The 26,241-nt window shown below is 41.1% G+C and overlaps 1 protein-coding gene across 2 annotated transcripts in view; it reads left to right on the forward strand.

Moving 5' to 3' along the window:
• Positions 1-26,241, forward strand: part of ZCCHC4 (zinc finger, CCHC domain containing 4) — a 73,762-nt gene that overhangs the window by 28,469 nt on the left and 19,052 nt on the right. For both annotated transcript variants that reach the window (XM_006866299.1, XM_006866300.1), the window contains exons 6-8: positions 10,455-10,527; positions 13,906-14,056; positions 16,729-16,829. In XM_006866299.1, the coding sequence (XP_006866361.1) occupies positions 10,455-10,527; positions 13,906-14,056; positions 16,729-16,829 (325 nt within the window). The remainder of the gene's footprint in view (positions 1-10,454; positions 10,528-13,905; positions 14,057-16,728; positions 16,830-26,241) is intronic.

Here is a 26,241-nt window from a genome sequence, read left to right on the forward strand (position 1 = left end):
AATGCTGTCTAAAGAAGATATTTGAAATGAACAAATCATTGATGTTGCAGAATTCTTATCATGTGATCTCCTGCATCATTTCTATCACCAAAGCCATATTTTCCAACTTCTGATCCTTACTCTTTGCTCTCAACCTTTGCATTCCAATCACCAGTAATGATCAATACATCTTGATTGCATGTTTGATCAATTTCAGATTGAAGATGTTGGTAGAATTTGTCTATTTCATCCTCACTTGCTTTAGTGGTTCGTGTGTAAGTTTGAATAATAGTGGCATGGATATTATCGTATCTCAGCCAGCATTGTACCTCATGACTGATCTGGGTATGTTCTTTTTGACAATGAATGCAACACCATTCATCTTCAATTTGTCATTCCCAGCATAGTAAACCATGTGGTTTCAGATTCAAATGGCCAATGCCAGTCCATTTCCGCTCACTAATGCCTAAGATATCGATGTTTATGCGTTCCAAATCATTTTTTACCATTTCTACTTTTCCTGGATTCATACTTCGTACATTCTGTGTTCTGATTATTAATGGGTGTTTACAGGTATTTTGTGCCCCATTAGCAAATAAGGTCCCACAGGCTTTTCTTCCACGGGCTTTACTACATTTGCGTCATCATGGTCAACTCTACTTTGAGGAGGCAGCTCTTTCCTAGTCGCATTTTGAGTGCCTTCCAACCTGAGGGGCTTATTTTCCCGCACTATATCTGACAGTGTTTCTCTGCTATTGATAATGTTTTCAGTGACTAAATATTCAGAAATAGTTCGTCATTTCTTCTTCCTAGTCTGTCTTCATCTGGAAGCTCATTGGAAACTTGTCCAGCATGGGTGACCCTGCTGGTATTTAAAATACTGGTGGCATAGCTTGCAGAATCACAGCAACTCACAAACCACCACAGTACAACAAAATGACAGACGAATGGTGGAAGATGTCTATAGCAGGCTTTAATCCAAGACCTCATACAATAATGTTAGGTCTCGACTCTTTCTCTTTTCCTCTCTCATTTTGCCTTTGTTTCTGTGTTAGTCTTATTCTATGGCTAGCTTCCTTTATGCTGCCAGAGACTTTTGTGGGCAGCAGCTTTAATGGTTAAGTCTCAGCTTTACTGCCCAGTGGAAAGAGACTGTTTCCTGCGAGCCCGGCCGCAAGCTCCAGGGAAGTTCTCAGATTGGCTTGGCTGGTCACATGCCCATCCCAGAACCATCATTGTGACTTGATGAGTAGAGTAATCAGGCCAGGCCAGAGCCAGCTGCTGAGCCTTCACAGTCCGTTCTGACTAACTGTGTGAAACGGCCTCATCACTGGAAGTAGCTATTCCCCTGAGGGAGGAGGGTTGTTGTTGTTGTTGTTGTTGTTAGGTGCCATCAAGTCGGTACCGACCCATAGTGACCTTATGCACAGCAGAACGAAACACTGCCTGATCCTGGGTCAACCTTACTACTGTTGCCACACTTGAGTCCAACGATGCTGCCACTTGGTTAGTCTATCTTGTTGGGAGTCTTCCTCTTTTTCTCTGACCCTCCACCTTACCAAACACAGAGAAGTGTTCTTGAATCATTGTAAACACCACATATCAGTGACACTCAGATTCCAACCTTGGGTATTTTTACTTCCGTGGGAACGACACAGTGCTGTATTTTCAATAGTACGGTTCTTTGACTTTATGTGAAAAGCTATATGATGGGTTTTATTTCATTAAAGACGAGATGAGCTTTTCTTAAGCTAATTTGTGGTGGTGTGATTACTAGAGATAATTAGTACCCATTGCTGTCCAGGTCCATTCTGACTTATTATAGGACAGAGTAGAACTGCTCCATAGGGTTTTAGAGCCTTGGCACGGTGGTGAAGTGTTTGCCTGCCAACGGCAAGGTCATTGGTTCAAACTCACCTGCTGCTCCATGGGAGAAAGACTTACAGCCTTGGAAACCCTAAGGGGCAGTTCTACTCTATCCTACAGGGTCGCTGTGAGTTGGAATCAATCGATGGCACTGGCTTTAGTTATTTTGGGAATCTTTACAGAAGCAAACTCCCATGGAGCAGCTAGTGGGTTTGAACTGCTGACCTATAAGTTACCAGCTAAATGCTTAACCATTGCATCTCCATTGCTCCTGAAAAGAACTAGGAGGATAAAAAAAGAGTGTTCCACCTCAAAGAATTTGCCAAAACTTCAAGCATTACTGTTTCTTTAAAGAAAACTGACCTTAAATTATTCAATATGGTGGTGTGACGGTTGTTTGTCTTGGAATCAGTTCCAACTCATAGCAACTCTCCCTAGGGCTTCTGATACTGTACATCTTCACGGAAGCAGAAAGCGTCATCTTCTTCTACGGAGCAGCTGGTTGATTAAGAATGCTGACCTTGGTTAACAGCCCAACTCATAACTCTTTACACTAGCAGGGCTCCTAAATGATCGAACATAGTCTACTCTGTGTAATGCAGGCAAGCTGATAGTGTTTCTACTGGGGCCATCCTAGCTGAGTTGTGTGATAATGTCGTGTGTCCCTGCCTCACTTCTATAAGAGATCTCAGGAGAAAACGCTTTATGGAAACACATTAGTAGCCACAAGGAGACCTGGTGCTGCAGCGGTGAGGCACTCAGCTGCCAACTAAAAGGAGAGCCATTCGAACTCACCCAGCCGCACTGTAGAAGAAGGACTTGCTGATTTGTTCCCCTAAAGATTTGTTGTTAAGTGCTATCGAATCAGTTCTGACTCAGTGACCTTGAATAGAATTTCAAGGAGCAGCTGGTGGGTTTGAACCTTGCAGTTAGCAGTCCAGTGCTTATCCTACAGTGTCACACCAGGGCTCCCCATAGAGGTTTGTTGTTGTTAAGTGCCATTGACTCAGCAACCCTGTATAGGGTTTCTGAGGAGCAGGACTCAAGGGCAGCCAACACCAGCACCAGCCATAGCCACATGAACTCAGTCTGATGGAGTGTGTGCTTGGCTCAGATTTCTTACAAAAACCACAATTAGGAAACAATTCCTACAAGTAGTACAGCATGACAGCGAATAATTTACCTTTCCAGCCACCCCTCGAAACCCTATACACAGTCGCTATGAGGTCGGACGGAACCTACTGGACAGCATTTAACAACAACAACACTCTGCCATTGGTTGGTTGTGGCCCTACAGAGAGTCTAGCTGAAGCCACAGTGGCCTATGCAAATGTGCTATAAATAATCCTCTTCTGGGGGTAAACGATAGGAAGCTCACATTTACTCCGATGGATTTCTGTGTGTTCTAATTTTAACATGAAAGATGTGAAACTCCACTTGGCAAATGATCGTCCAAATAAAGTTATTTTCCAAAACTGCATTTCTTAGGTTCAGCTCATGATTACATTTCCTGTCTGGAGAGCATGTTTGACACTTGGTAACTGACTCTCATTTACCCAGAATGAATGGCCAAATTAAATGACTGTCCTTTTGAGCTTTTCTCAAGTGTATGCACTCCTGATTCATTCATTGGCCTCATTCACTGTAGAGAATAATTCTTTGTAACAAGTTTCATTTTAAGAGTGCAATGTTGAGTGATTTTTCATAATTTAAAATATGAATAATTAGGTTCCCTTGTTTGTATTTGATGGAAACTTCTAAATGAAATCTTGGCTTTTTTCCCCTCTTCTCTGGTTCTGCACACTGCTAACTGCTCAGAATGATTTGGACAGGTGTGCTGTGCTGAATTTTACGCAATTAAAATAAATTTTTTTTTTTTTTTTAAATTCTAAAACTGCCTGTATGGTGTCTTCATGAAGCAATAAAAAAGAATGGTTTGGGAGAGTGATAAACTAAAAAAAAAAAAAAAGCATTGTGTGTTTCTTTGCCCATATTTACAAACAGTACAAAAGAAGAAAAACTCATGCATGATGGTTGGCCTATGACTGTAATAGTACTGAAATTTCTTGTATCAATTATTTGCAACAGATTTGTTTATTTGTGGTTAATTGGGATTGTCCTACAGGTTTTTGTTTGTTCCTTAGGTTAAAATACATTGTTTTAATATTTTCCAGTTATCCAAACCTCTTGTTTATTTCTCCAGTACAAATTTATGTTGTAGGAAATCCAGCAGATGTGCTAAGGGTATCTTAAATGACATTAAGGGATATTGTACTGAGAATGGTGAGCAGCTGCTCTTCTGTCTCCGCAAAATGAGAAGGAAATGGGTTTAGATTATTAAAACAAAGCAAAACACAAAAGTAACCCATTGCTTTGAGTCGCTTTTAACTCATAGTGACCCTCTTGTTGTTGTTAAGTGCCATTGAGTCAGTTCTAACTCATAGTGACCCTGTATAGGGTTTCCAAGGAGCAACTGGTGGCTTTGAACTGCCAACCTTGCAGTTAGCAGTCCAGTGCTTATCCTACCGCGTCACACCAGGACTCCGTAGGACAGAGTAGAGCTGCCCCTAGGGTTTCCAAGGCTGTAATCTTTATGAATCAGAGCGGGCATCATTCTCCTTCAGAGTGGCTAGTGGGCTCAAACAGCTAACCCTTTTGATTTACAGCCGTGAACTTTAACCACTGTGCCACCAGGGACCCTTTTTAGCTTATGTTGTCACGGTTGAATTGTCCCTGGAATGGTGCTATTGTCCTTCCCTCCACCCTCCCCACCCCCCAAAAAACGAAGTTAGGCTTAGGGAAATGAAAGACAGATGCCCTTATAGATAGAGGCGGGCATCCACCTTGAGAAAGAAGAGGAGCTGAAGCCTCGAATGCAGCTTCCCTTTGCCAGGGGAGCAGCTATACTCCTGGTTCGAGTACCCAAGGAGCTAGTCTGGGGAACTGGTTCATATAAGGTTTCCTTGAATCCTGATTTTCAGCTTTCGGCTTTTCATCAATTAACTTCCTCTTAACAGTCTCCTCTCTCTCCGCTCCCCCTCGTCAAAAAGTCCTCACTGCTGTAGTTGACTTGTTTCCTGCTGTGACAGGCTATATCTAGAGTGACTTGAGACCCCTTCTTTCCCTGTTTTGTCTAACAATGTTGTTAACTGTAATTGAGTCAGTTCTGACTCATAGCAACCCTGTATAGGGTTTCTTAGGTTTTACAGAAAATCTTTGCAGGAGCAGAAAGCTTCGTCTTTCTCCCAAGGAGTGGCCGGTGGACTCGAACAGCTTACCTTGTGGTTTGCAGACCTGTGGCGCTGTGGGTTAATGTGTCAGACTGAAAAGCAGTTTGAATTGCAAGGTCGGTGGTTCAAGCTCACCAGCTACTCCTCAGAAACCCTATACAGGGTCACTAAGGGTCAGAATCGACTTGACATCATTTCTCTTTTCACTCATCCTGTAGAACCACCGTACTCCCTTTTAGGTTGTAGAAAGAGAAATTTTGGCTGAATGAACACAGTTCCCTAGTATTAGAAGAATTAACACTTGCCTTTATAACTGATATGAAAAATGACACCGAACATTAGAACATATACTATGTAACTGGCATTGTATTAAGTGCTTTAACATGATCTCATTTATCCTACCATTTCCTCTGAGGAAGGAGCTATTGTTACCTCAATTTAGTAGATAGGATGTTGAGGCTCTGATAAGTTAAATAATGTATTAAGGTTATACAGCTCATAAGCGAGCAAACGTTCACCATAGAGTGTGAATTAGGGTGTGGGTGAAGACTATTGAAAGTACCATGGACTGCTAGAAGAATAAGCAAATCTATCTCGAAAGAAGTACAGCCAGAATGTACCTTGGAAGCTAGGATGGCGAGACTTCATCTTTACGTACTTTGGACATGGAAAAGAAGGTCATGCTTGGTGAAGCGGAAGTCAGTGAACAGAGGAAGACCTTCAAAGAGACGGATTGACCAGCGGCTGCAACAGTGGACTCAAACATAGTCATCGAGGATGGAGTGGGACCAGACATTACCATTTCATTGTTCACTGGGTCACTGTGAGTTGGGGCCGACTTGACAGCGGCACAGATGGTGACTGTGTTGTAGACACTAATGGATAATTGTGATGTGATTACAAATAGAAACAACAAGTTGTGTAATTAAGGATGTAATTAAGGATGTGCCCCTGTCTTTTTATGAGACTATGAATTCTATAGGAAGATGGCTTGGTTCATATGTGAATTGTTTATATTAAAAAGTTCAAAATCCTATTTAGATAGCAAAAAACTTTCTATATTACACGAAAAACTAGAAAATCAACAAGAAATACATTAAGACCTATATATATCAAAGAGCAAAACATATAGTCAAGCAGTACAAATACCATTGAGGAATAAAGAAAGCTTAGTCTTGCAGGAATCAAATGAATGTCAGTGTAAACCAAAATGTGGCAAACTGGCAAAAATGTATAAAATGTTAGTCTTCAAAGCTGGTACGCTCAATTGTTGTTTGTCACTTAGGAAGTGTTTATTGTAGCATTCTCAGTTCCAGTTGTTCCTCAGGAATCACATGAAGAACGTTTTTTATGACTTTTGATTTGGAAATAATTGAGCCCTTTACCAAATTGTTCTTCATGGTAACACCTGCAGAACTGTAGTTCAGTATTTCCACCTGGAAACTGATTACTATACAATCTGTGGACCCTATTCAAACTTCAACTCGGGGAACTTTAAAAAATAATATTCATGGACCCCAATCCAGATCAATGGAATCAGAATCTCTGGGAGTTGGGCCCACCTTTGGTAGTTTTTTAAAGCTCCCCATGGGTTTATTGAATGTTTTAGGGTTTTAATTTTTATCAATACAATTTGTTTTTTCATTGTTGTGTATATACACAGGAAAACATACACCGATTCATCAGTTTCTACACGTACAAGTCACTGACTTGATAACATTCTTTGAGGTGTGCATTGATTCTTACCCTGTTTTTCTCAGTTGTTCCTTGGAAAGATGATTAGCGATTAGACAGAGAACATTATGGGTTCATTGACATAAACTCACTGCCCATAAGCTTCTCTGTCTAATCTTTTAAATTGCTGTTGTCAGTTAGCTCCTATTATTGTTGCTAGGTGCAGTCTAGTCCGTTCCAACTCATAGTGACCCTGTGCACAACAGAACAAAGCACTGTCTGGTTCTGTGCCAGCCTTGTAATGGTTATGTTTGAGCCCACTGTTACTGCCGTGGAATCAGTCCATCTCAGTGGAGGTCTTCCTCTTTGTTGCCCACCCTCTTTACCAACAACAATGTTTTCCTTCTCCAGGGATTGGTCCCTTTTGATAATGTGTCCAAAGTACGAGAGACAAAGTCTTGCTATCCAGACCAGTCTGGAGCAGCTAGAGGAACAGAAGATACTTCTTGAAAGAAAGACCAGCAGGAAAAACCCAAAACAAAAATGGCAGTATGATTAGCTACTACAAGAACAAGGAAGTTGTTCACTGGGAAGCCATCAAGGCAAGCAATCAAGTCCCTTCAGGACAACCCCTTCTCCAAGACTGAAACTCAAAGGAAACACATGAGCAGGCATGTAAGCTTGCTGGCGACTACATTGGTTTCCTGGTGAGTGGAAGAAGGAGAAAGGCAGCAATAAAGAAATGGACTGAGTTCAGCCATGGTCCGTTGACTCCTGTTGACCTGGAGATGAGAGAGAGAAGAGGAAGGGCTGGTTGGTCCAAAGTGTGGTGAGAGACCTGTGGACTCTTGTGCCCATGGACAAGGACATAGACATAGAGAGCTATAGCTGAGAGCAAAGTGCCCAGCTGATATGAGGTGAGGGGAGACGCAAAAGAACATGCAAACTTGTAGATAGTACCCATTTGACCTAGCCTCGATGGCTTGATGGTCAAAACTCAACTAGAGGAAGGTTTTTTGATAAAGGAAACAAGTGTAAATTGCTACAATTTGATGAACTTGACCTATACTTATGGATGTACTAGCTCGAAATAACAGCTAAGAGGGAAGGAGTCTTCACATCCAGTATCAATCCTGTCCCCTTTGTATACAGGGTTGATAGGGATGGGCAACTTAAACATTGGCTACCTAAAATGGGAGGGGCTATAAACAACATTCTTATCAATGGAGACAAGATTGAAGTTGTCAAGGACTTCATTCTTCTTGGATCAACTACCAACACTCACAGAAGCAGCAGTCAAGAAATCAAACGATGTATTGCATTAGGCAAATCTGCTGCACAGGAACTTTTTAAAGTGTTGAAGAACAAAGATGTCAGCCTGAGGACTAAGGTGCGCCTGACCCAAGCCATGGTATTTTCAGTAACCTCATATACATGCAAAAGCTGGACAGTGAATAAGGAAGACAGTAGAAGAATTGATGCTTTTGAGTTACAGTGTGTTGGAGAATATTGAAAATGCCATGGGCTGCCAAAAGAACCAGTATATCCATTTTGGAAGAAGTGCAGCCAGAATGTTTCTTGGAGGCCAGGATGGCCAAACTTTGTCTCTCATACTTTAGACATATTGTCAGGAGGGACCAATCATTGGAGAAGGATATCATGTTTGGTAAGGTGGAGGGTCAGAGAAAAAGAGGAAGACCCCCAATAAGATGGATTGGCCAAGTGGCAGCATCCATGGACTCAAGTGTGGCAACAATAGTAAGGTTGGTCCAGGATTGGGCAATGTTTCATTCTGCTGTGCATAAGGTTGCTATGGGTCGGTACCGACTTGATGGCACCTAACAACAACAACATAAATGCATGAAGTGACTGGCTTACAAGTTTTCAAGAGGGAGTTTAGTTTCAGAATTGGGGGAAGGTAAAATCTCCACTGAATAGTTTTCATCTTATCTAGACGGGTCTGGTGAAATGAGATGGGGGATAAGATTCTTATGATTCAGTAGTGAGTAATTGTTGTCATGACTAATTGTGACTGTCACAACTCTAAAGGTAGAAGTTTTGTAACAAAAAGAGGGGAGTAGTTAATGTTACAGTCCAGGAACAGAGAACCCTAGGACCATCAAGGGAGAAGAGCACGAGCGGTCTTTGGTCACTAGTGTCTAGTGCATCAAATCTCTTCTTACGATGGTCTGTAAATTCAGGTGGGATATATTCAATGTCATATTATCATGGATTTATAATTTTCTCCAGCTTCACCTTGAATTTGCATGTAAGCAGTTCCAGTCTGTCCCTGGCCTTATTTTGGCTGATGATACTGAGCTTCTCCATTGTCTTTTCCCACAGATGAGTTGATTTGATCCTCTATAGATAGATCTTAAAAGAGCATAATGCCAAGAGCAGACCTTTTTTTAGTAAGCTAAACTAGGATTTTAAGAAACCTCATTCATTGTTGATGGCATTTTAAACTACTCGTAGTCCCTGATGAACAATGAAGTTCTGTTCGTAGGACTGCACCTTTGTTTGTTCTGACATAAATCATATACTTCTTTCTGTGTGTGTGTTTAGTTTTATTATTGCTTATTATCTGTATCTTTAACAATATGATCATAGTTGATCTTTAGGGGTTATTAGAAACATTACATGCAAACTTACAGATGTATTTTAATACATACATACCCCGACTATGCAGAGTGATGATGTTAGCATTTTGTCAGTTGTAGTAATAACTCCATTTGTGCAAAGTCCTGGATCACCCCAGTTATCCCTGGAGTTGGGATGGCTTTTCTAGTCAGGAAATGAGGGAGAGTTGTCTACATGGCCCTTTTTTCTTTCCTTGTAGATTTCACAGTGACCCCTCACTGCTCCCTGAACCTGCATGTCAACGTTAGCAAAGGAATCAGGGACTAAGCCCCTGTTTGCAGGCAACTGAAGCTCCTGATTTAGTTTAGAAAATGAAATCTCTACACTAGTGTTTTGACATTAAATCATAAAATTAAAACATCTGAGAATGAAAACCTTAGAAAATTATAAGATATACCAAAACCACTCCCAAAACGGTGATCGTAAGTGTTGTTTGCTGTAACTTGAATACATTGTAAGTCGGGAACTGCTTATAGTATGCTAGAAGAATAAAATCATTTAATCAGTACATAAACATCCCTTTTTTAGCACTCGTTTGGTAAGTATGAAATGTACATATTCTTTTCTTCTCTTGGATTGACAACCATGTTTTATGGGCTGATCTGCAATAGTCAAAAAAGTTTTGTACAAAATACTTTTTTTGTTGTTAACTACAGAAGAAAATAATTAACAGCTGTGCAACAGAAATGTTGATTCAGTAGTTCCTTTAAAATGATTCACTATGAAAAATAATATTTTTATTGCCAACTCATGTCAAGCTTAAATTGCATAAAATCTGTCAGTGATCTGGTCTGTTGGAACGGGTGTGTTTTATATATATATGAGTATTCGGTAGCTTTGTCCCTTTTTAGCTGAATGTGGGAAAATAATTTCAATCTGGTGTCCATCCCTTGTTGAAGACTCTCTGAGAGTTTTAGAAAGTAGTCTGTATTTCACAAAGCTACAGAGGGATGAAACTCATTTCTTAACGGTGCAATTTCATAGTTGTGAAATGCTGGCTATTTATTTAATGTAAAGCTGGGATGAGTTTAGTAACTCCAGTAATAAAATCCAGTTCTTTTACAGGTACTCACAGTTTTATTTGGAAGATAGCTTTTGCCATTATAACATGTTTAACCATCATTTCTTTGATGGAAAGGTAAGACTTAAATGACCATTATTACTTCTTTCTTTTATTGTGGAAGAATACATTTAAGGGCCCTCTTTTTGCTATCTTTCTGTCCATTTCCTAGAAATCACTGTGACTGTTTCATCATTTATTGCCATTTGTTTTTATTAATTCACCAAGTGTTTACTGAGTACCTAGAAGTGGTCATGTTATCACCCTCTGATGACTTGAGACTGCTTTGGGGGGTCTTCCCAAGGCCTCTGCAGCTCTCTGTGACCCAGACCCCACTAGATTTCCACCCTGTCTTCTCCCTGCACCCGCCTGTGCTGTTTGGGCTCGGGACTCATTGAACTGATCAGATCTCTTTTGTGCCACATTTACACATACATTTGCCTCTGCCATCCACTCTCTTGTAGCCTTGTTAATATGAACTCATTCTCCGGAGCTCTGGTCAGACATCACTACCTTCAGCTTCCTTCAGTTCCCAGACAGGGTCAATAAAGGTCTTTTCCTTTATAGACTTGTTGTGGTCAGTTGTAAGTTGCCACCAAGTTGGCTTAAGTTCATGGTGGCCCTGCTGTGTCAGAGTAGAACAGTGCCATAAGGTTTTCATTTGTCAGTGACCTTTCAGAAGCAAATTACCAGGCTTTACTTCTGAATAACCTCTGGGTGGGTTTGAACTGCCAACCTTTGGTTAGTAGTCCAGCACTTATCCATTGTGCTACACAAAGACTCCTTTATAGACTTAATGTGTTATATAAATAAATAGTTGATTCGGTGGCTAATTGTTAGCTGTGTATAAACACCATGTCCCAGTTAAGAAGGGTTATGTTTTTACTAACCTGATCCGTAAAGAAATGGACAAAGGTTTTAAAAATGCTGCTTCACGTACAGTGTCACTGCAAATTCACAACATAGCAGAGCTGATCCCTCTAGTTGGAGCACTTTGTCAAAATAAAAACTATAGCCATCCAAGCAATCATGTCTGTCAGGAAGTTGGCTGGAAAGGCTGTGAAATCATCAAGAAGACTACAGGAAGCATACCTAGGTGGTTGTTGAGTGTCCGCGAGTCGGTTCTGACTCATTGTGACCCTGTATTGGGTTTCCAAGGCTGTAAATCTGTAGGAGCAGAAAGCCTTATCTTTCTCCTACAGAGCAATTGATGGGCTCAAACCATCAACCTTGTGGTTCGCAGTCCAGTGCTTATCTCTTACAGAGTCACTGTGCTCCCAGAGTATACCTACCTGTAAGGTACAAGTATATACTCGTGCTTCGAGTGTCTGTTGTACTCTGGGATATTAGATAAAGATAAAATGGGAGCATGGTTTGCAGGACTAAAAAAAAAAACCTGAGCATTTAGGAAATGAAAACAAACTCTAAATGGTTGCTTGGGGTTGAAAACAAGTCTTCTGTGTTGATAAGGACAGCCAGTGATGCGTTCCTTTCTTTTGAATCCGTTTAGCATTGCGATCCATGTCCCAGCCATGATAGCCGTTAATACCAAGTATCCAAAATAGCAGTTAAAAGGGTTTCAGAACTGATTAGGTGAGAGCGATGGGCAGCAGGAAGTGAAAGTCACCTGACGAGAGACCACTAACTAGGAGAAAGAGGAGAGAATTGGGTTCTGCAGACAAGTCACGGATGGCAAGGAGACGACGTAGTGACCCTGTGTACTGAGGAGCACTCCGAGATGACTCAGCCCTGTAACCTGGGTTGCGTTTCCCTTCTCGAAACAAGGAAAGGATGTTTGGAGATGTTGGGTGTGGAGGACTGCGGGGGTATTGACAGGGGCTTTGCAGCAGGGCCAGCTGACAGTCTGGGTGCTTGAGTCAGGGTGAGGTCAGGGCTGGTGACATCACCACCTCAAGTAATCCAGTGCGTGTTACTACTCGACGCTGCTGTGGTGGGCTAGTGATTTGTTTTGTAAGCAGCATATATGAATTTGATTTTTATCTTGAATAAAGACAAAAGTAGGGTAAAAAATAGAGACAAAAGAAGGATAAAATTACATTTAAAGACCTAGTGGTTTAATATACTTTTTAGAAGGTAACTTGTCATTAGCCCTATTGTAGAAAATTCTCTATAACATTACAGAACAACTTTAAGTTTATAGCATAACTGTTGGAATGAGCTGCAAAGACTGAACGTTCCCTTCATCTTTCCAGAAGGAAACAGCCATTCAGCTCATTAAAACGTCCTCACTATATAAGTGGCACTGTAGGATCAGCTCTGAACTGCTAACCACAAGTTAACCCTATCCAGCTTCACTATGAGTCAGAACTGACTTAATGTCACTTAACAACAACAATGGACTCCTGGTGTGGCGCTGTAGGATCAGCACTGGACTGGAAACCAAAAGGTCAGCAGTTCAAACCCACCAGCTGCTCCTTGGAAACCCTATACAGGGTCGCTATGAGTCAGAACTGACTCATTAGCACTTGACAACAATAATAGCAATATACATGAGAAGCCACCACTCAGTCCAGGAGACTCCTGTTCTAATGATTTTCATGTCTCCGCCACACTGGAGTCCTGGCATGGCTCTGTGGGATAATGCACTGGTCAACAAGGGTAGCTTGAACTGCAAGGTTGGTAGTTCAAATGCACCAGCTGCTCCTCGGAAACACACTATACAGGGTCACTATGAGTTGGAACCAACTCAATGGCACTTAACAACAGTAACATTGCCCCCTTTTTCCTACCTACTCCTAAGTCAAATTTTTCCATACAAACTTACCATTTACTAATCAATCATTGAAGGAGCCCTGGTAGCATGGTGGGTTATGAATTGGGCTGCTAACTACAAGGTCAGCAGTTTGAATCTACCAGCCGCTCCACTGAGATAAATGAAGCTTTCTGCTCCCGTAAAGATTTACAGCCTGGGAAGCCCTATACAAGGTTGCTAAGAGTCAGAACCGACTCCACAGCACACTACCACCACTGTGACCAATCAATCACTGAAGTCCTGGGGCTATAGTATAAGCACTGGACTGCTAACTGCAAGGTTGGTGGTTCAGACCTACCAGCTGCTCCTTGGAAACCCTTTTACAAAACCCTTTTACGAAACCCTTTTATAAAACCATCTCGTTGTGAGAGGAAATTGACTTGACTGCACACGAAACAACAGTCAATCATTAGGAGCGCTGGCGTTGCTGCAGGATAAACACTGGACTGCTAACCACAAAGTCAGCTGTTCAAACCCACCAGCCACTCTGAGGGAGAAAGATGAGGCTTTTCATAAAGATTTACAGCCTCAAAACCTTATACAGGGTCAACGTTGAGTTGGAACCATCACTCACTAAGTAAGTATCTACTAGGTGCCTCAGAAGTCTCTGGTGGCGCAAGTGAGTAAGTGCTTAACTAGTAGCTGGATGTCCGCGGTTCACAATGAACTTTCATTTGTTCCAGGCTGCCCTTGAAGAGTGCCGAGCGTTTTTACAGGAAGATGAAGGCGAAGGAGTCATTATAGTGACAGATCCCCCTTTTGGTGGCCTAGTTGAACCTCTGGCTGTTACATTCAAGAAGTTAATTGCTCTGTGGAAAGAAGGTCAAAGGCAAGGTGTGTAATTTATGACTTACTGCCAACTCCACATGCATCTACTCCCTGCCAGACACCTGCAGAGCCTCTTGAGCCAGAGCAGTGAGAGGCTGTAACTAGAGAGAGAGCGCCAGTCATATGTTTCAGCAGGCCAGTTTGATGCTGCGGCACATGTCGTTAGAACAATGAGCATGGTGTGATCCTAATCAGGCATGTTTAAAATGGCTTGTTGGTAAAATACTTGTTTGCGGCAGGGAGTAGGGACATCATGAAGGACAGCAGTGACCGTTGCCATTCATTCAGTGAAAATTCACTGAGTGTCCGGGTGCGGGCAATACAGGAGTGAGACCCAGATCTCTGCCACGTGAGCCTTGTATTTCCTGATCGTCAGGTTTTGCGTAAACTTTTAAGAGGGCACCCAGCCTGTGGCCCAGATTTGGGTGTGGGGGTCAGACATCCAGTAGCCTAGCGGTGGTCCTCAGTGACACACAGATACCAATCTGGAACATTGCTTCATGGCTTTGTGTTACTCCTCAGCTTGGGGTTTGTCAGACCATCCTTGTTTAAGGGTGCCTTTCTAGTTTGCAGATTGACAAGCTGTGGGAGTGTCAGGATTGGGGGGTGGGGTCAAGCTTCGCCATGAATTGTCCTACATCAGGAATGTGCATTGGTCAAACACTGCAAAACTGGACTCAGATTCTTAATGGTTCCACATACTTGCTCTTGTGACGTCCACTGAGGAGAACGGGTACAATCACTGTTACTGGGAAAGAACTTTATGAGTTTGCATTCCTGTTCTGCCACGTCTTAGTGTAAACATGAACTTGTGACTTAATAGCTAGTGTTTCCAGTTTCCCCATTTGTAAAATGGGGTTATTAATCTCTAAGTAAGGCCTATTTTAAGGAGACAGTATATGGAATATATGAAGGTTCTTTAGAAAGTTTGTGGGAAAATGGGCTGAAAAGATAATGGAATCTTCCCACAACCTTTTTGAAGCCCACTCTTGTATATTGAGAGACAGTGTGTAGACTGTGGGATCTGTCAGGTATAGCGTGCCCGGTGCTTCATCACATGGCGAGGATGATGCAGAACTGGGCAGTCTCTCCTTCTATTGTGCAGGAGGGTCACCATGGGTCACAACAACCACAGTCTAGGCTGGGGACTCTGTAATAGTAGGTCCTTGTCCTGCTTCTAATCAAAACTCATTTTGATAAGACTGCTTTTAAGGATCTTCCACAATTCAGAAGACTGATTCATCCTCGGAAACCAGGATTGAGTTGTGGCCAAAACCCATTGGCATTGAGTCAGTTCCTACTCATAGCGACCCTGTTGTTCTTGTCATTAAGTGCTTTCAAGTCGGTTCTGACTCCACATAGTGACCCTGTAAAGGGTTTGCCAGGAGCAGCTGGTGGGTTTGAACTGCCGACCTTGTGGTTCACAGTCCAGTGCTGATGGTACAACGCCACACCTGGATCTTTTAGGACACAGTTCGAACTGTCCGTCTTTACGGGAGCAGACAGCCTCATCTCTCTCCAACAGAATGACTGGTGTGGCTGAGCTAGCATTTAGACCTGCCCCTCCTAGTAAGCCAGGAGGATGCAGACCCTGTACATTGGACGTACGTTGGACGTTTGAGCTGCTGTTTGCAGATGACAATGTCGCCATCATATCTTGTAGCTGGTCTGCAGGAGAAGGTCACTGGACTTGGGGTTGTCTCAGATGAAGTACTGGGCTCTGTATACTAATTCCTGAAGTCTGTCAATTTTAAGGGGATGACAGTCTCTGCAAAGGTCACATTTATGGCAGTGGAGTGGGGCACGTCAGTGTGGCCATTGGAGGGGTTGGGGCTGAGGGTGATTACCATATGGGCTGAGAAGTCACATGCTTATGTTCCTTTGCACTGGGGCTTCCCTGCCCTGTGACTGGTGCTTCAGGGACTCGAGGGGACACCCAGACTTCTGCATGGCACAGGGCAAGCCAGGCAGCTCACTGTCCACCATGGTGGCCACAAGGAACTGTGAGAACGTCCCGTGCTGTGCAGGGATGTGGACTGCGGCGGGTCTGCTCATTTCGCTGGAGCGGATTGTTGATCCTCACCATGTCGGCCAGTTTGAGAGGCTGCTCGTCCTGGTTGCAGGGCTCCATCCACTACAACATTGCTATCTTTGTGTTTCAAAGTGAGAATTCCTTTTTACTTCTCGCTTTTTTGTTGATATCTTTGCCCTTCCCTCGATTATATCATAGTTGTTAGGTGCTGCTGAGTTGAGTTAGACTCAGAGTGACCCCAGGAGACTGAGTAGAACTGTCCCATTGGGGTTTTCCAGGCTGTAAGCTTTAGAGAAGCAGTTTGCCAGATCTTTCTTCTGTGGAGCTACTGGGTGGCTCTGAACTGCCAACATTTCTTTTAGCAGCAAGTGCTTAACCTAGGACTCCTTCTAATGATAAACATACAACGAATACTTCTCGATACTCTTTGTAGCGGTGCAATGATATAACATCTGCATTGATAACTGGAAAAGTCTGGTTGTAAATACCCCTGTGGTGACCATTCTCTAGTGTTTGTACAAGATTTACTTTTATTCAACAATTGCAGTTTCTCCCAGTACCAGAAGCTTTTCAGTTATAGTTACTGGTTTATATTTTCTCTCATACCAATTTCTGACTCCTCACTTTTTCTTTCCATATGCACTAGATGATAATCACAAAGAACTACCCATTTTCTGGATTTTCCCCTATTTTTTTGAATCTCGAATTCGTCAGTTTTTTCCAAGCTTCAGCATGCTGGATTACCAGGTATAGTAATGCTACCTAGAATGGTTGGGAATGTGTGTTCTGCTTATATAAATATTCTGATAAGCCTGTCTATCATTTGGGGTAAATTAAATATCCCGTGCTGGGTTAGAACCTAAAATTATGTCATATGTAACTTAGACCACTGGTGCCCAAATGTCTGTCATACCCAGAATGCTTGTTAAAGATACAGATTCTTTGGTCTCAAAGGAAAGCTAATCATTCGCATCAGAGGGTGAGGCTCCCCAGTGGATTCTGAAGTGCATCTAGCTTTTAGGACAACTGATTTGATCTTTTATCAGCCCCAGGAGATTTCGGACACTCCAGGATCATCATTATGAACATGGTTTCCTCTGTCTGGAGCTTGTAGAGCAGTGAGGCCCTTGTCCAGTGGGTAGGATGCCCTGTGCACGGCAGGGCCAGAGAAGGCGGAGTTGAGGCTGGCCAGGAGTTGGATTGTTGGCAGCCTGGGTCAAGGCACAGTTTTAGCCAGAGCTATATTGATAGTGTAGTGGTTACGGATCGGGCTCCACGGGAGAAAGATGAGGCTTTCTGCTCCCGTAAAGATTTACAGCCTCGGAAACCCTGTACAGGATTGCTATGGGTCGGAACTGACTCAACGGTACTTAACAACAACAACATACAGCATGATGCCTTTAATTTCTCTATCATGCCGTATAGCTCTGGCTAAAACTTCCAAAACAATATTGAATAGGAGTGGTGACAAAGGGCATCCTTGTCTGGTTCCCGTTTGCAGAACGGGAAAAGGCTTTCCGTTTCTCTCCATTGAGAGTGATGTAGGCTGTTGGTTTTGTATATATGCTCTTTATTATGTTGAGGAATTTCCCTTCAATTCCTACTTTGTTGAGTGTTTTTATCAGGAATGGATGTTGGATTTTGTCAAATGCCTTTTTTGCATCAATCGATATGATCATGTGGTTCTTTTCTTATTTATAATATTTTAAAACTTAAATATTATTAAATTTATAAATTATTAAATTTATTAATATTTATAATATTTACATTGCTTTTCTAATGTTGAACCATCCTTGCATCCCTTTTATGAAACCCATTTCATGATGTATTATTTTTTTGATGTGCTATTGGATTCTGTTGGCTAAGATTTTTTGGAGAATTTTTGCGTCTGTTCATGAGGTATATTGGTCTATAGTTTTCTTTCTTTTTGGTGTGTGGGTTATGCTTGCTTCATAAAAAGTATTAGGGAGTTTTCCATCCTTTTCTATATTCTGGAATAATTTGAGTACAATTGGTGACAGTTCTTCTCTGAATGTTTGGTAGAACTCACCCGTGAAGCCATCTGGGCCTGGACTTCTTTTCTTTTGGTTGGGAGTTTTTAATGACTTGATCAGTTTCTTCTTTTGTTATGGGTCTGTTCAAGCTTTCTACTTCACTCTGAGTAAGTTTAGGTAGGTTGTGTTTTTCTAGAAATATATCCATTTCTTCTAAGTTTACGAATTTGTCAGAGTGCAACTCTTAATAGTATTATTATTATCCTTTTGATTTCGTTTGGTTCCATTGTGACATCGCCCATGTTGTTTCTAATGCATGTTATTTGTGTCCTCTCCCTCTTTTCTTTTGTTAGTTTTGCTAATGGTTTGTCAATTTTATTAATCCTTTCAGAGAACCAGCTTCTTGTCCTGTTGATTCTTTCTGTAGTTTTTCTGTTTCCCGTTTCATTTATTTCTGCTCTTTATTATTTCTTTTCTTTTGGTGACTGTAGGTTTCCCTCTGCTGGTCTGTTTCTAATTGTTGGAGATGCTTTGTTAATGTGTTAATTTTGGTTTTTTCCTCTTTTTGGACGTGCACATTTATCACAATAAATTGTCCTCTCAGGACTGCTTTTGCTGTGTCCCAAAGATTTGGGACATTCTCGTTTGTTTCTAGGAACTTTGTGAATTCACATTAACTTTTTCTTTTACTCAGTCGCTTTTCAGCAGGGTGTTATTCAGTCCCCATGTATTCGACTTTATTTCCTTGGTTTTCTTATTGTTGATTTCTAGTTTTATAGCATTATGGTCTGAAAAGATGCTTTGTAGTATTTTGATATTTTTTAATTTATGGAGCTTGCTTTGTGACCTAACACATGGACATGGTCAATTCTGGAAAATGTTTCATGTGCACTGGAGCAGAATGTATATTGTGCTGTTGTTGGGTTGAATGCTCAGTACTAATCTATGAGGTCAAGTTGTTTGATTGTGTTGTTTAGTTCCTCTGTAGCTTTGTCGAGTTTCTTTCTGGTGGTTCTGTCTCTTTGCGAAAGTGGTTTATTAAAATCTCTATAATTGTAGATTTATCTATTTCTTTCTTCAATTCTAGTAAGGTTTGCTTCATATATCTTGGTGCTCTTTCCTTGGGAGCGTAGATATTTATTATGGTTATGTCGTCTTGCTCAATTGACTCTGTAGTCATAGATAGTGTCCTTCTTTGTCTCTTATGCTGGTTTTTGTCTTAAAGTTTACTTTATCAGAGATTAATATTGCCACTCCTGCTTGTTTATTGTTGCAGTTAGCTTGGTATATTTTTTTCCATCCTTTAACTTTTAATCTGTTTTTGTCTTTGTGTATAAGCTGTGTCTCTTGCAGGCAGCATAATGAAGGGTCTTGTTTTCTTATCCATTCTGCCACTCTCTGTCTCTTCACTGGTGCATTCAATCCATTAACATTCAATGTAATTATTGATAGATATGAATTAATTGCTGCCATTATGTTAATTTTTTGGTAGTGCTGTTCATTCCTTTGTCCTGCATGACTTCTTTTGCTGAGTTTGTGTTTTTTGTGCTGTTTCTTCTTAGTTTTCATGTTTGCTTGTTCTGCTTGGAAGTTCATTTTCATGGTAAGTTGTGAAGTATTAGCTTTTTTGGGGGTTACCGTATAGTCTATTAACTTTTCTGTATTATTACTAATCTGTATATAATTATTAATCTACCTGACATCCTCACCACCTGAGTCTCTGTTGCTACATTTATCCCTTCTTTGACATTGATATAATTTTGATCTTCAATTGACCTCCCAGCTCCTTTCAATTAGTTGCTGTAGTTTTGTTCTGTTCTGGACTCTGCTGTCTGTTGACTTGAGTTCCAGGTGGTGTTGCCACGCCTGTCAATCTCTGGTTGTTGTGTGTTTTTATTGGTTTGCAGTCCAAAGAACTCCCTTGAGGATGTTTCGAAGTGCTGGATTGGTTTTGATAAAGTCTCTTAGATTCTGTTTATCCTGGAATGTTTTGATTGCACCATCGTGTTTGGTTGATAGTTTTGCTGGATAGACGATTCTTGGTTGGCAGCTTTTTCCTTTAATGGTTTTGTATATGTCTCCCCATTGCCTTCTTGCCTGCATGGTTTATTTTGAATAGTCGGAGCTTAATCTGATTTACTTGCCTGTATAAGTGACACTTCTCTTCTCCCTGGCCACTTTTAGAATTTTCTGCTTGTCTTGGAGTTTGGATAGCTTGATTATTATATGTCTTGGTGACTTTCTTTTAGGGTCTATCCTTCCTGGGGTACGTTCAGCTTCTTGAATGTTTATCTTCTCATCTTGCAAGATGTTAGGGAAATTTTCTTCCAGCAGCTCTTCAACTATCTCCTCTGTGGACTTCTCTGATTCTTCCTGTTCCAGAATGCCAATACTTCTTAAGTTGTTCTTCTTCGTGTTATCCAGCATGAATCTTAGACTCTCTTCAGATTTTTTTATCCTTTTTTCAGCTTGTTCTTCTATCTTAACTGTATTGAGAAATTCTTCTTCCAGCTCGCTAGTTCTGGCTTCCATCTCTTCTATTCTGCTCCTTTCCCCTTTCAGTGTATTGTCCATTTCTGATATTTTATTATTAATCATCTGGACCTCTATTTGCAGGTTTTGAATTGTTTCCAATGCTGTATCAATCTTGTTTGATTGCTCTTATAGTACTTTCCTGACTTCTTCCTTGTTTCCTCCACCCCTTTTTGGAGCATTTGAATTTGTTTTCATATCATTCTTCTGAATTCTTTCTCAGGCAAGTCCAAACTCTGCTCTTCCTCTTCTGGGGAGCCTTTGTCTGTCTCTAATGCATTTGTCTCAATTACTCTTTTCTGGTTTTGGACATGTTTTGAGATTGTTTGTTGTGTTTGTGATCTTTTGTTTGTCATGTCCTGTAATTGTGTGGGTTTTTAATGCTTAAATGGATGTTTGTTGTTGTATTATTAAGCTTACTGGGTGTCTCCTGGTGGATATGATCAGGAGACAGGCTTCCCTTTTCGCATGTAATATTTAGCAGCTGTTATTGGCTCTTGTCTCAATGGTGAAATATTATGGGGTATGCTTGTAGCTTGGCTATATGGCCACAATTGCTGTCTTTTCTTAGGTAATGTAGGGAGAAAAAGTTCCCACCTTCAGGAAAAATGTGTGATCAAAAGGCCCAAAAGTAGAAGCAATATAAAAGCTGAGATAAGAACCTCCACTTTGAAACAAAGATAAAATTGTGTGTACCGTAGAAGCCTCCAGTAGTGGGTTGGGGTGTCCACTCGCTCAGGCCCCTTCCCTAGTTACCTCAGTAGAGGTGTGCAGATAGATATTGAGAAGTTAGTGGAAGAAAGATTGTTACGGTTCTTGCTGCTGGCCTTGTCATCATGCGTATCTTTGCCATCACCCCCATCACTCCACAGCTCATAACCACCACCACCTTCATATGTGTATATGTGGTCATGTGCCATGGAGCTGGTTCAACTCAGAATGACCCTGTACAGAGTTCCTTAGACTGTAAATCTTTACGGGAGCAGAAAGTCTCATCGTTCTCCCGTGGATTTCCCGTGGAGTGGCTGGTAGATTTGAACTGCTGACCTTGTGGTTAGCAGCTCAGCTCGTAATCCACTACGCTACCAGAGCTCCTTTTATATATATAGAAAAACCTTTATAGGGTCACCGTGAGCCGTAACTGACTCGACAGCATGCAACCACCACCATGTATGCGTGTAATGTATGTGTGTATGTTTGTATACATGATTCAGTATGTTGGTAATAAAATGTTCTGTCTCAGTCATATGTATCTGACAAAGTACAGTCTTTTCTTGAAAGCAAAAGCCAGCCTTTGTAAAGGAGAGAGAGAGAGAGAGTGAACTCTATAATCAACACACAGAATAGGTCTGTATTTCTCATGGCTCCCGCAGGTAAACACATTCCAGTGTACTCATAAACTTTACCTGCGGTATTTCCCCTTGACAATGATACCATTTAAAAATTTCAAAATATTTCTCTGGATATTGCTATTATTATTCCTTTCTGATCCCTTTGCCTTCTTCTTTTCCTTGTCTTTCTTTTACCTCCTTTTGTGGGTTGGTACTTTTTTTCCTTTTATTTTAGTCGTCTTCATCAAATGAAGACTTCCAGCATCTCTGCTCCTTGTCACTGACCTTTTCCCATACACCTGGACTAGGCCATCTTTCTGACTTTCCTAACATGATGATAAGCCCCTAAACCACCATGCTGGAAAAACAACAACAAACTAATCACCAAATCTCTTACTTCAAAATAGCTTTTTCAGGTAGAAGAAGAGAAGAAAGACTTCAAACCTTTATAAAATATACATCATGTAGACACTTCAGCGATAAAGCAATTGATGATTCCTGAATAAGCATCAAAACCCTAGAAAACCAAGAGTTTATCAAGGACAGATGGAGACAGAAGGATGTGATCATGAAAAATACTGATTTTGAATCACAAAAGACATTTAAGTCGTTGTACTGCCTGTTGGAGACAACTAATGAATTTTGAGAGACATCATTTTATCTTTCCAGATCTGGTTCCTTACCTATAAAATAAAATGATGGAACCAGTACAGGGATGGCAGATAAGTTTCACTTCTAGTGCTAAGCCTTGATAAATTGGTAGTGGCTTTCTGAAGCATTTGTTGAGCATACCAGGCTTAGAGGCACAGAGGAGCATGATTGATTAGTGATGTCTGCCAGGGGGGCAGACAGGATCATTAGTGCCCTGTATGTACCATATCTGAAGCAGATGATCTCACACGTCTACATCTTGAATATTCTGATTTTTCATTTCTACTTAATATAGGACATTTACCAGAATTCTGTCTGCTCTTATTTGTTATCTTATTTTATATATATGTTTTAAATTCATCTCTATAAAAACCTTTTTGTTTTGCTTTCTAGGTTAGTTTCACATTCAGAAATGAAGATATTTTAGCAGTCAGGTCTGAGAAATTATGGCAAGGTGGCAACCTAAGTTCTCACAATTCAGTATTGAATGAGCATAAGCCACTGAATGGGTTTAGAGTGACAAGAGAGATGGGTGTACCCAGTGATGTTAAATGTGAAGCTTCATGGGACCTGGGGATATGCCTAAAAGACCTGATTGCTTTGCTCGAAATGCATTGATGGAGCTAAAGCATGCACTTGGGACCTTTGGAATCCACTGAAATGAAATTGAATTCAATCCTTAGGGAGTTAAGAAAATGCAAGTGCTCTGACTTGTTCCATCTTGGTTTCCCAGCTCAATGCCTGGAAGGAACATTTGTTGTTGTTGTTGTTGTTAAGTGCCTTCGAGTATGTTCCGACCCATAGCGACCCTGTATAGGGTTTCCAAGGAGCAGCTGGTAAACTGGCAGCCTGGTAGTTCAAACCCACTTTGCGGTCCAGCACATTAAGCCCACAGCGCCACACTAGGACTCCAGAAGAAATATTTGTTGTTGTTGTTGTTGTTGTTAAGTGCTGTCGAGTCGGGTCTGACCTGGAAGGAACATAGTAGGTGCAAAATACACGTCAATGTTTGCTGACTCGAGTGGATTGGCCTCTGTGTAACTGGTTTCTGTCTCGTGTACAGATGACATTTGTGTAGAGGTAAAAGGAAAAGGTAGGAATTGCAGAGGTTTTATGCTGTCCCTCATTTCTATACAGTACTTCATCACATTAATCAGTTCCATGGGAGAAATTTCCTCTTTGAAAATGCCTCTCATCATCATTGTGAGTAAAATGTCAGGGATAATGACGGGAAAATGGGGTACCAGCTCCACCACTAGTGATATGCAATTTGCAAAATTGTGTTTGCTTTATAGCACTTCCATAGGAGGTTTATTTGTGTGGATGAAGCTATGAAATATGGATGCATGTTCACGGTACATAATTTACCTGAGAAGCATGCATTTCACATACCATATGTTTATAGTTAATTAGCTTACACAGGTAAAACAAACCCGCATTTAGAAATAATAATAATCTCAATTAAGTTATGCAAAATCAAGCAATCAACCACCTTCTGACAGATCCATGCTCTCACTCTTTGGGTAACCATAAAGAAATGGTTCTTTTTTTCTGTTTTCCATCTGCTATCTGTAATACTACATGGAATATTCGATGTACTAGAAATCTTCCCAAGTATTATTTCCCAACATATGAAAACCTTTGTAAAATATTATTATGAAGAATTTTTTTTAAGATACTCATAAATATTTAAAACATCTTTGTTAATTTAATAAGGTCACATTTATTAAATACATGAGGCATGTGTTAGGAGAAATTATGAATCTAAATGATTTTAAAAGAATGTTGTTGTTAAGTGCTGCTGAGTCGGTTCCAACTCATAGTGACCCTGTGTAGGGTTTCTGAGGAGCTTGAACAGCTGACTTCGCGGTTCAGTCGACTTTGTAGTCCAACACATAAACCACAGCACCACACCAGGACTCCTTTAAAAGAACCGTAAGGTAAAATTTTGAGGAGATTTTAAAGTAAATCCATTTTTGTGTATTAGTCTTTAATATCTAAACCCAAACCTGCTGCCAGGGAGTTAATTCCAACACATAGAGCCCCCAACACATAGAGGACGCAGTAGAACTAACTCAAAGGGTCTTTAAGGATGTGTTGTTGTTGTTGTTGGGTGCCATCGAGTTGGTACTGACTCATATCGACCCTATGCACAACAGAACGAAAACACTGCCCGGTCCTGGGCCAACCTCACTATTGTTGCCATTCTTGAGCCCATTGATGCTGCCACTTTGCCAATCCATCTCACTGGGGGTCTTCCTCTTTTTCTCTGACCCTCCACCCTACCAAACATGATATTCTCCAGCAACTGGTCCCTCCAGACAATGTGTCTGAAGTATGAGAGACTAAGTCTGGCCATCCTGGCCTCCAAGGAGCACTCTGGCTGTACTTCATCCAACACAGATCTCTTGGTTCTTTTGGCAGCCCATTGCACTTTCAATATTCTCATCCAACACCATAGCTCAAAAGCATCAAATCTTCTACGGTCTTCCTTACTATTCAGTGTCCAGCTTTCGCATGCATATGAGGTTATTGAAAATACCATGGCTTGGGTCAGGCGCACCTTAGTCCTCAAGCTGACACCTTTGCTCTTCAACATTTTAAAAAGGTCTTGTGCAGCAGATTTGCCTAATGTAATACGTCATTTGATTTCTTGACTGCTGCTTCCGTGACTGTTGATAGTTGATCCAAGAAGAATGAAGTCCTTGACAACTTCAATCTTATCTCTGTTGATCAGAATGTTGTTAATTGGTCCAGTGGTGAGGATTTTTGTTCTCTTTACATTGAGGTGCAATCTATATGAAAGGCTGTGGTCTTTGATCTTCATAAGTATTTTAAGTCCTCTTCACTTTCACCAAGGAAGGTTGCATCATCTGCATATTGCAGGTTGTTACTGAGTTTTCCTCCAATTCTGATGCCACGTTTTTCTTCATAGAACCCAACTTCTCGGATTATTTGCTTAGCATACAGGTTGAATAAATATGGTAAAAGAATACAACTCTTTTGCACACCTTTCTTAATTTTAAAATATTCAGTGTTCCCATGTTCTAGTCAAACAACTGCTTCTTGGTCCACATACAGATTCCTCATGAGCACAATTAAGTGTTCCGGAATACTCATACTTCGCAATGTCCATAACTGGTCATGATCCACACAACCGAAAGCCTTTGTGTAGTCAATAAAGCACAGGGAAACATCTTTCTGATATTCTCTGCTTTCAACCAAGATCCACAAGACAGCAGCAGTGATATCCCTCGTTCCACGTTCTCTTCTGAATCTGGCTTGAACCTCTGGAAGTTCTGTCAATGTATGCTTGCAGCCATTTCTGTATTACCTTTAGTAAAACTTTACTCTTATGGGATATCAAATATATTGTCTGATGATTTCCGCATTCCATTGGGTCACCTCTCTTTGGGATTGGCACAAATGTGGATTTCTTCCATTCAGTCGGCCAGATAGTTGTCTTCCAAATTTCTTGGCAGAGATGAGTGAGTGCCTCCAGTGCAGCCTCACTTTCTTGAAAGATTTCAATTTTTATTCCATCAACTCCTGATGCCTTGTTTTTCACCAGTTCCTTCAATGCATCAGTTTGTAGTAAAGCAGACTTCTCGAGCTGCCTTTTGAAATACTCTGTTCAGCTCTTGGACTTCC

Source organism: Chrysochloris asiatica, unplaced genomic scaffold (genome assembly GCF_000296735.1).
Source record: "Chrysochloris asiatica unplaced genomic scaffold, ChrAsi1.0 scaffold00089, whole genome shotgun sequence".
NCBI classification, from domain to species: domain Eukaryota; kingdom Metazoa; phylum Chordata; class Mammalia; order Afrosoricida; family Chrysochloridae; genus Chrysochloris; species Chrysochloris asiatica.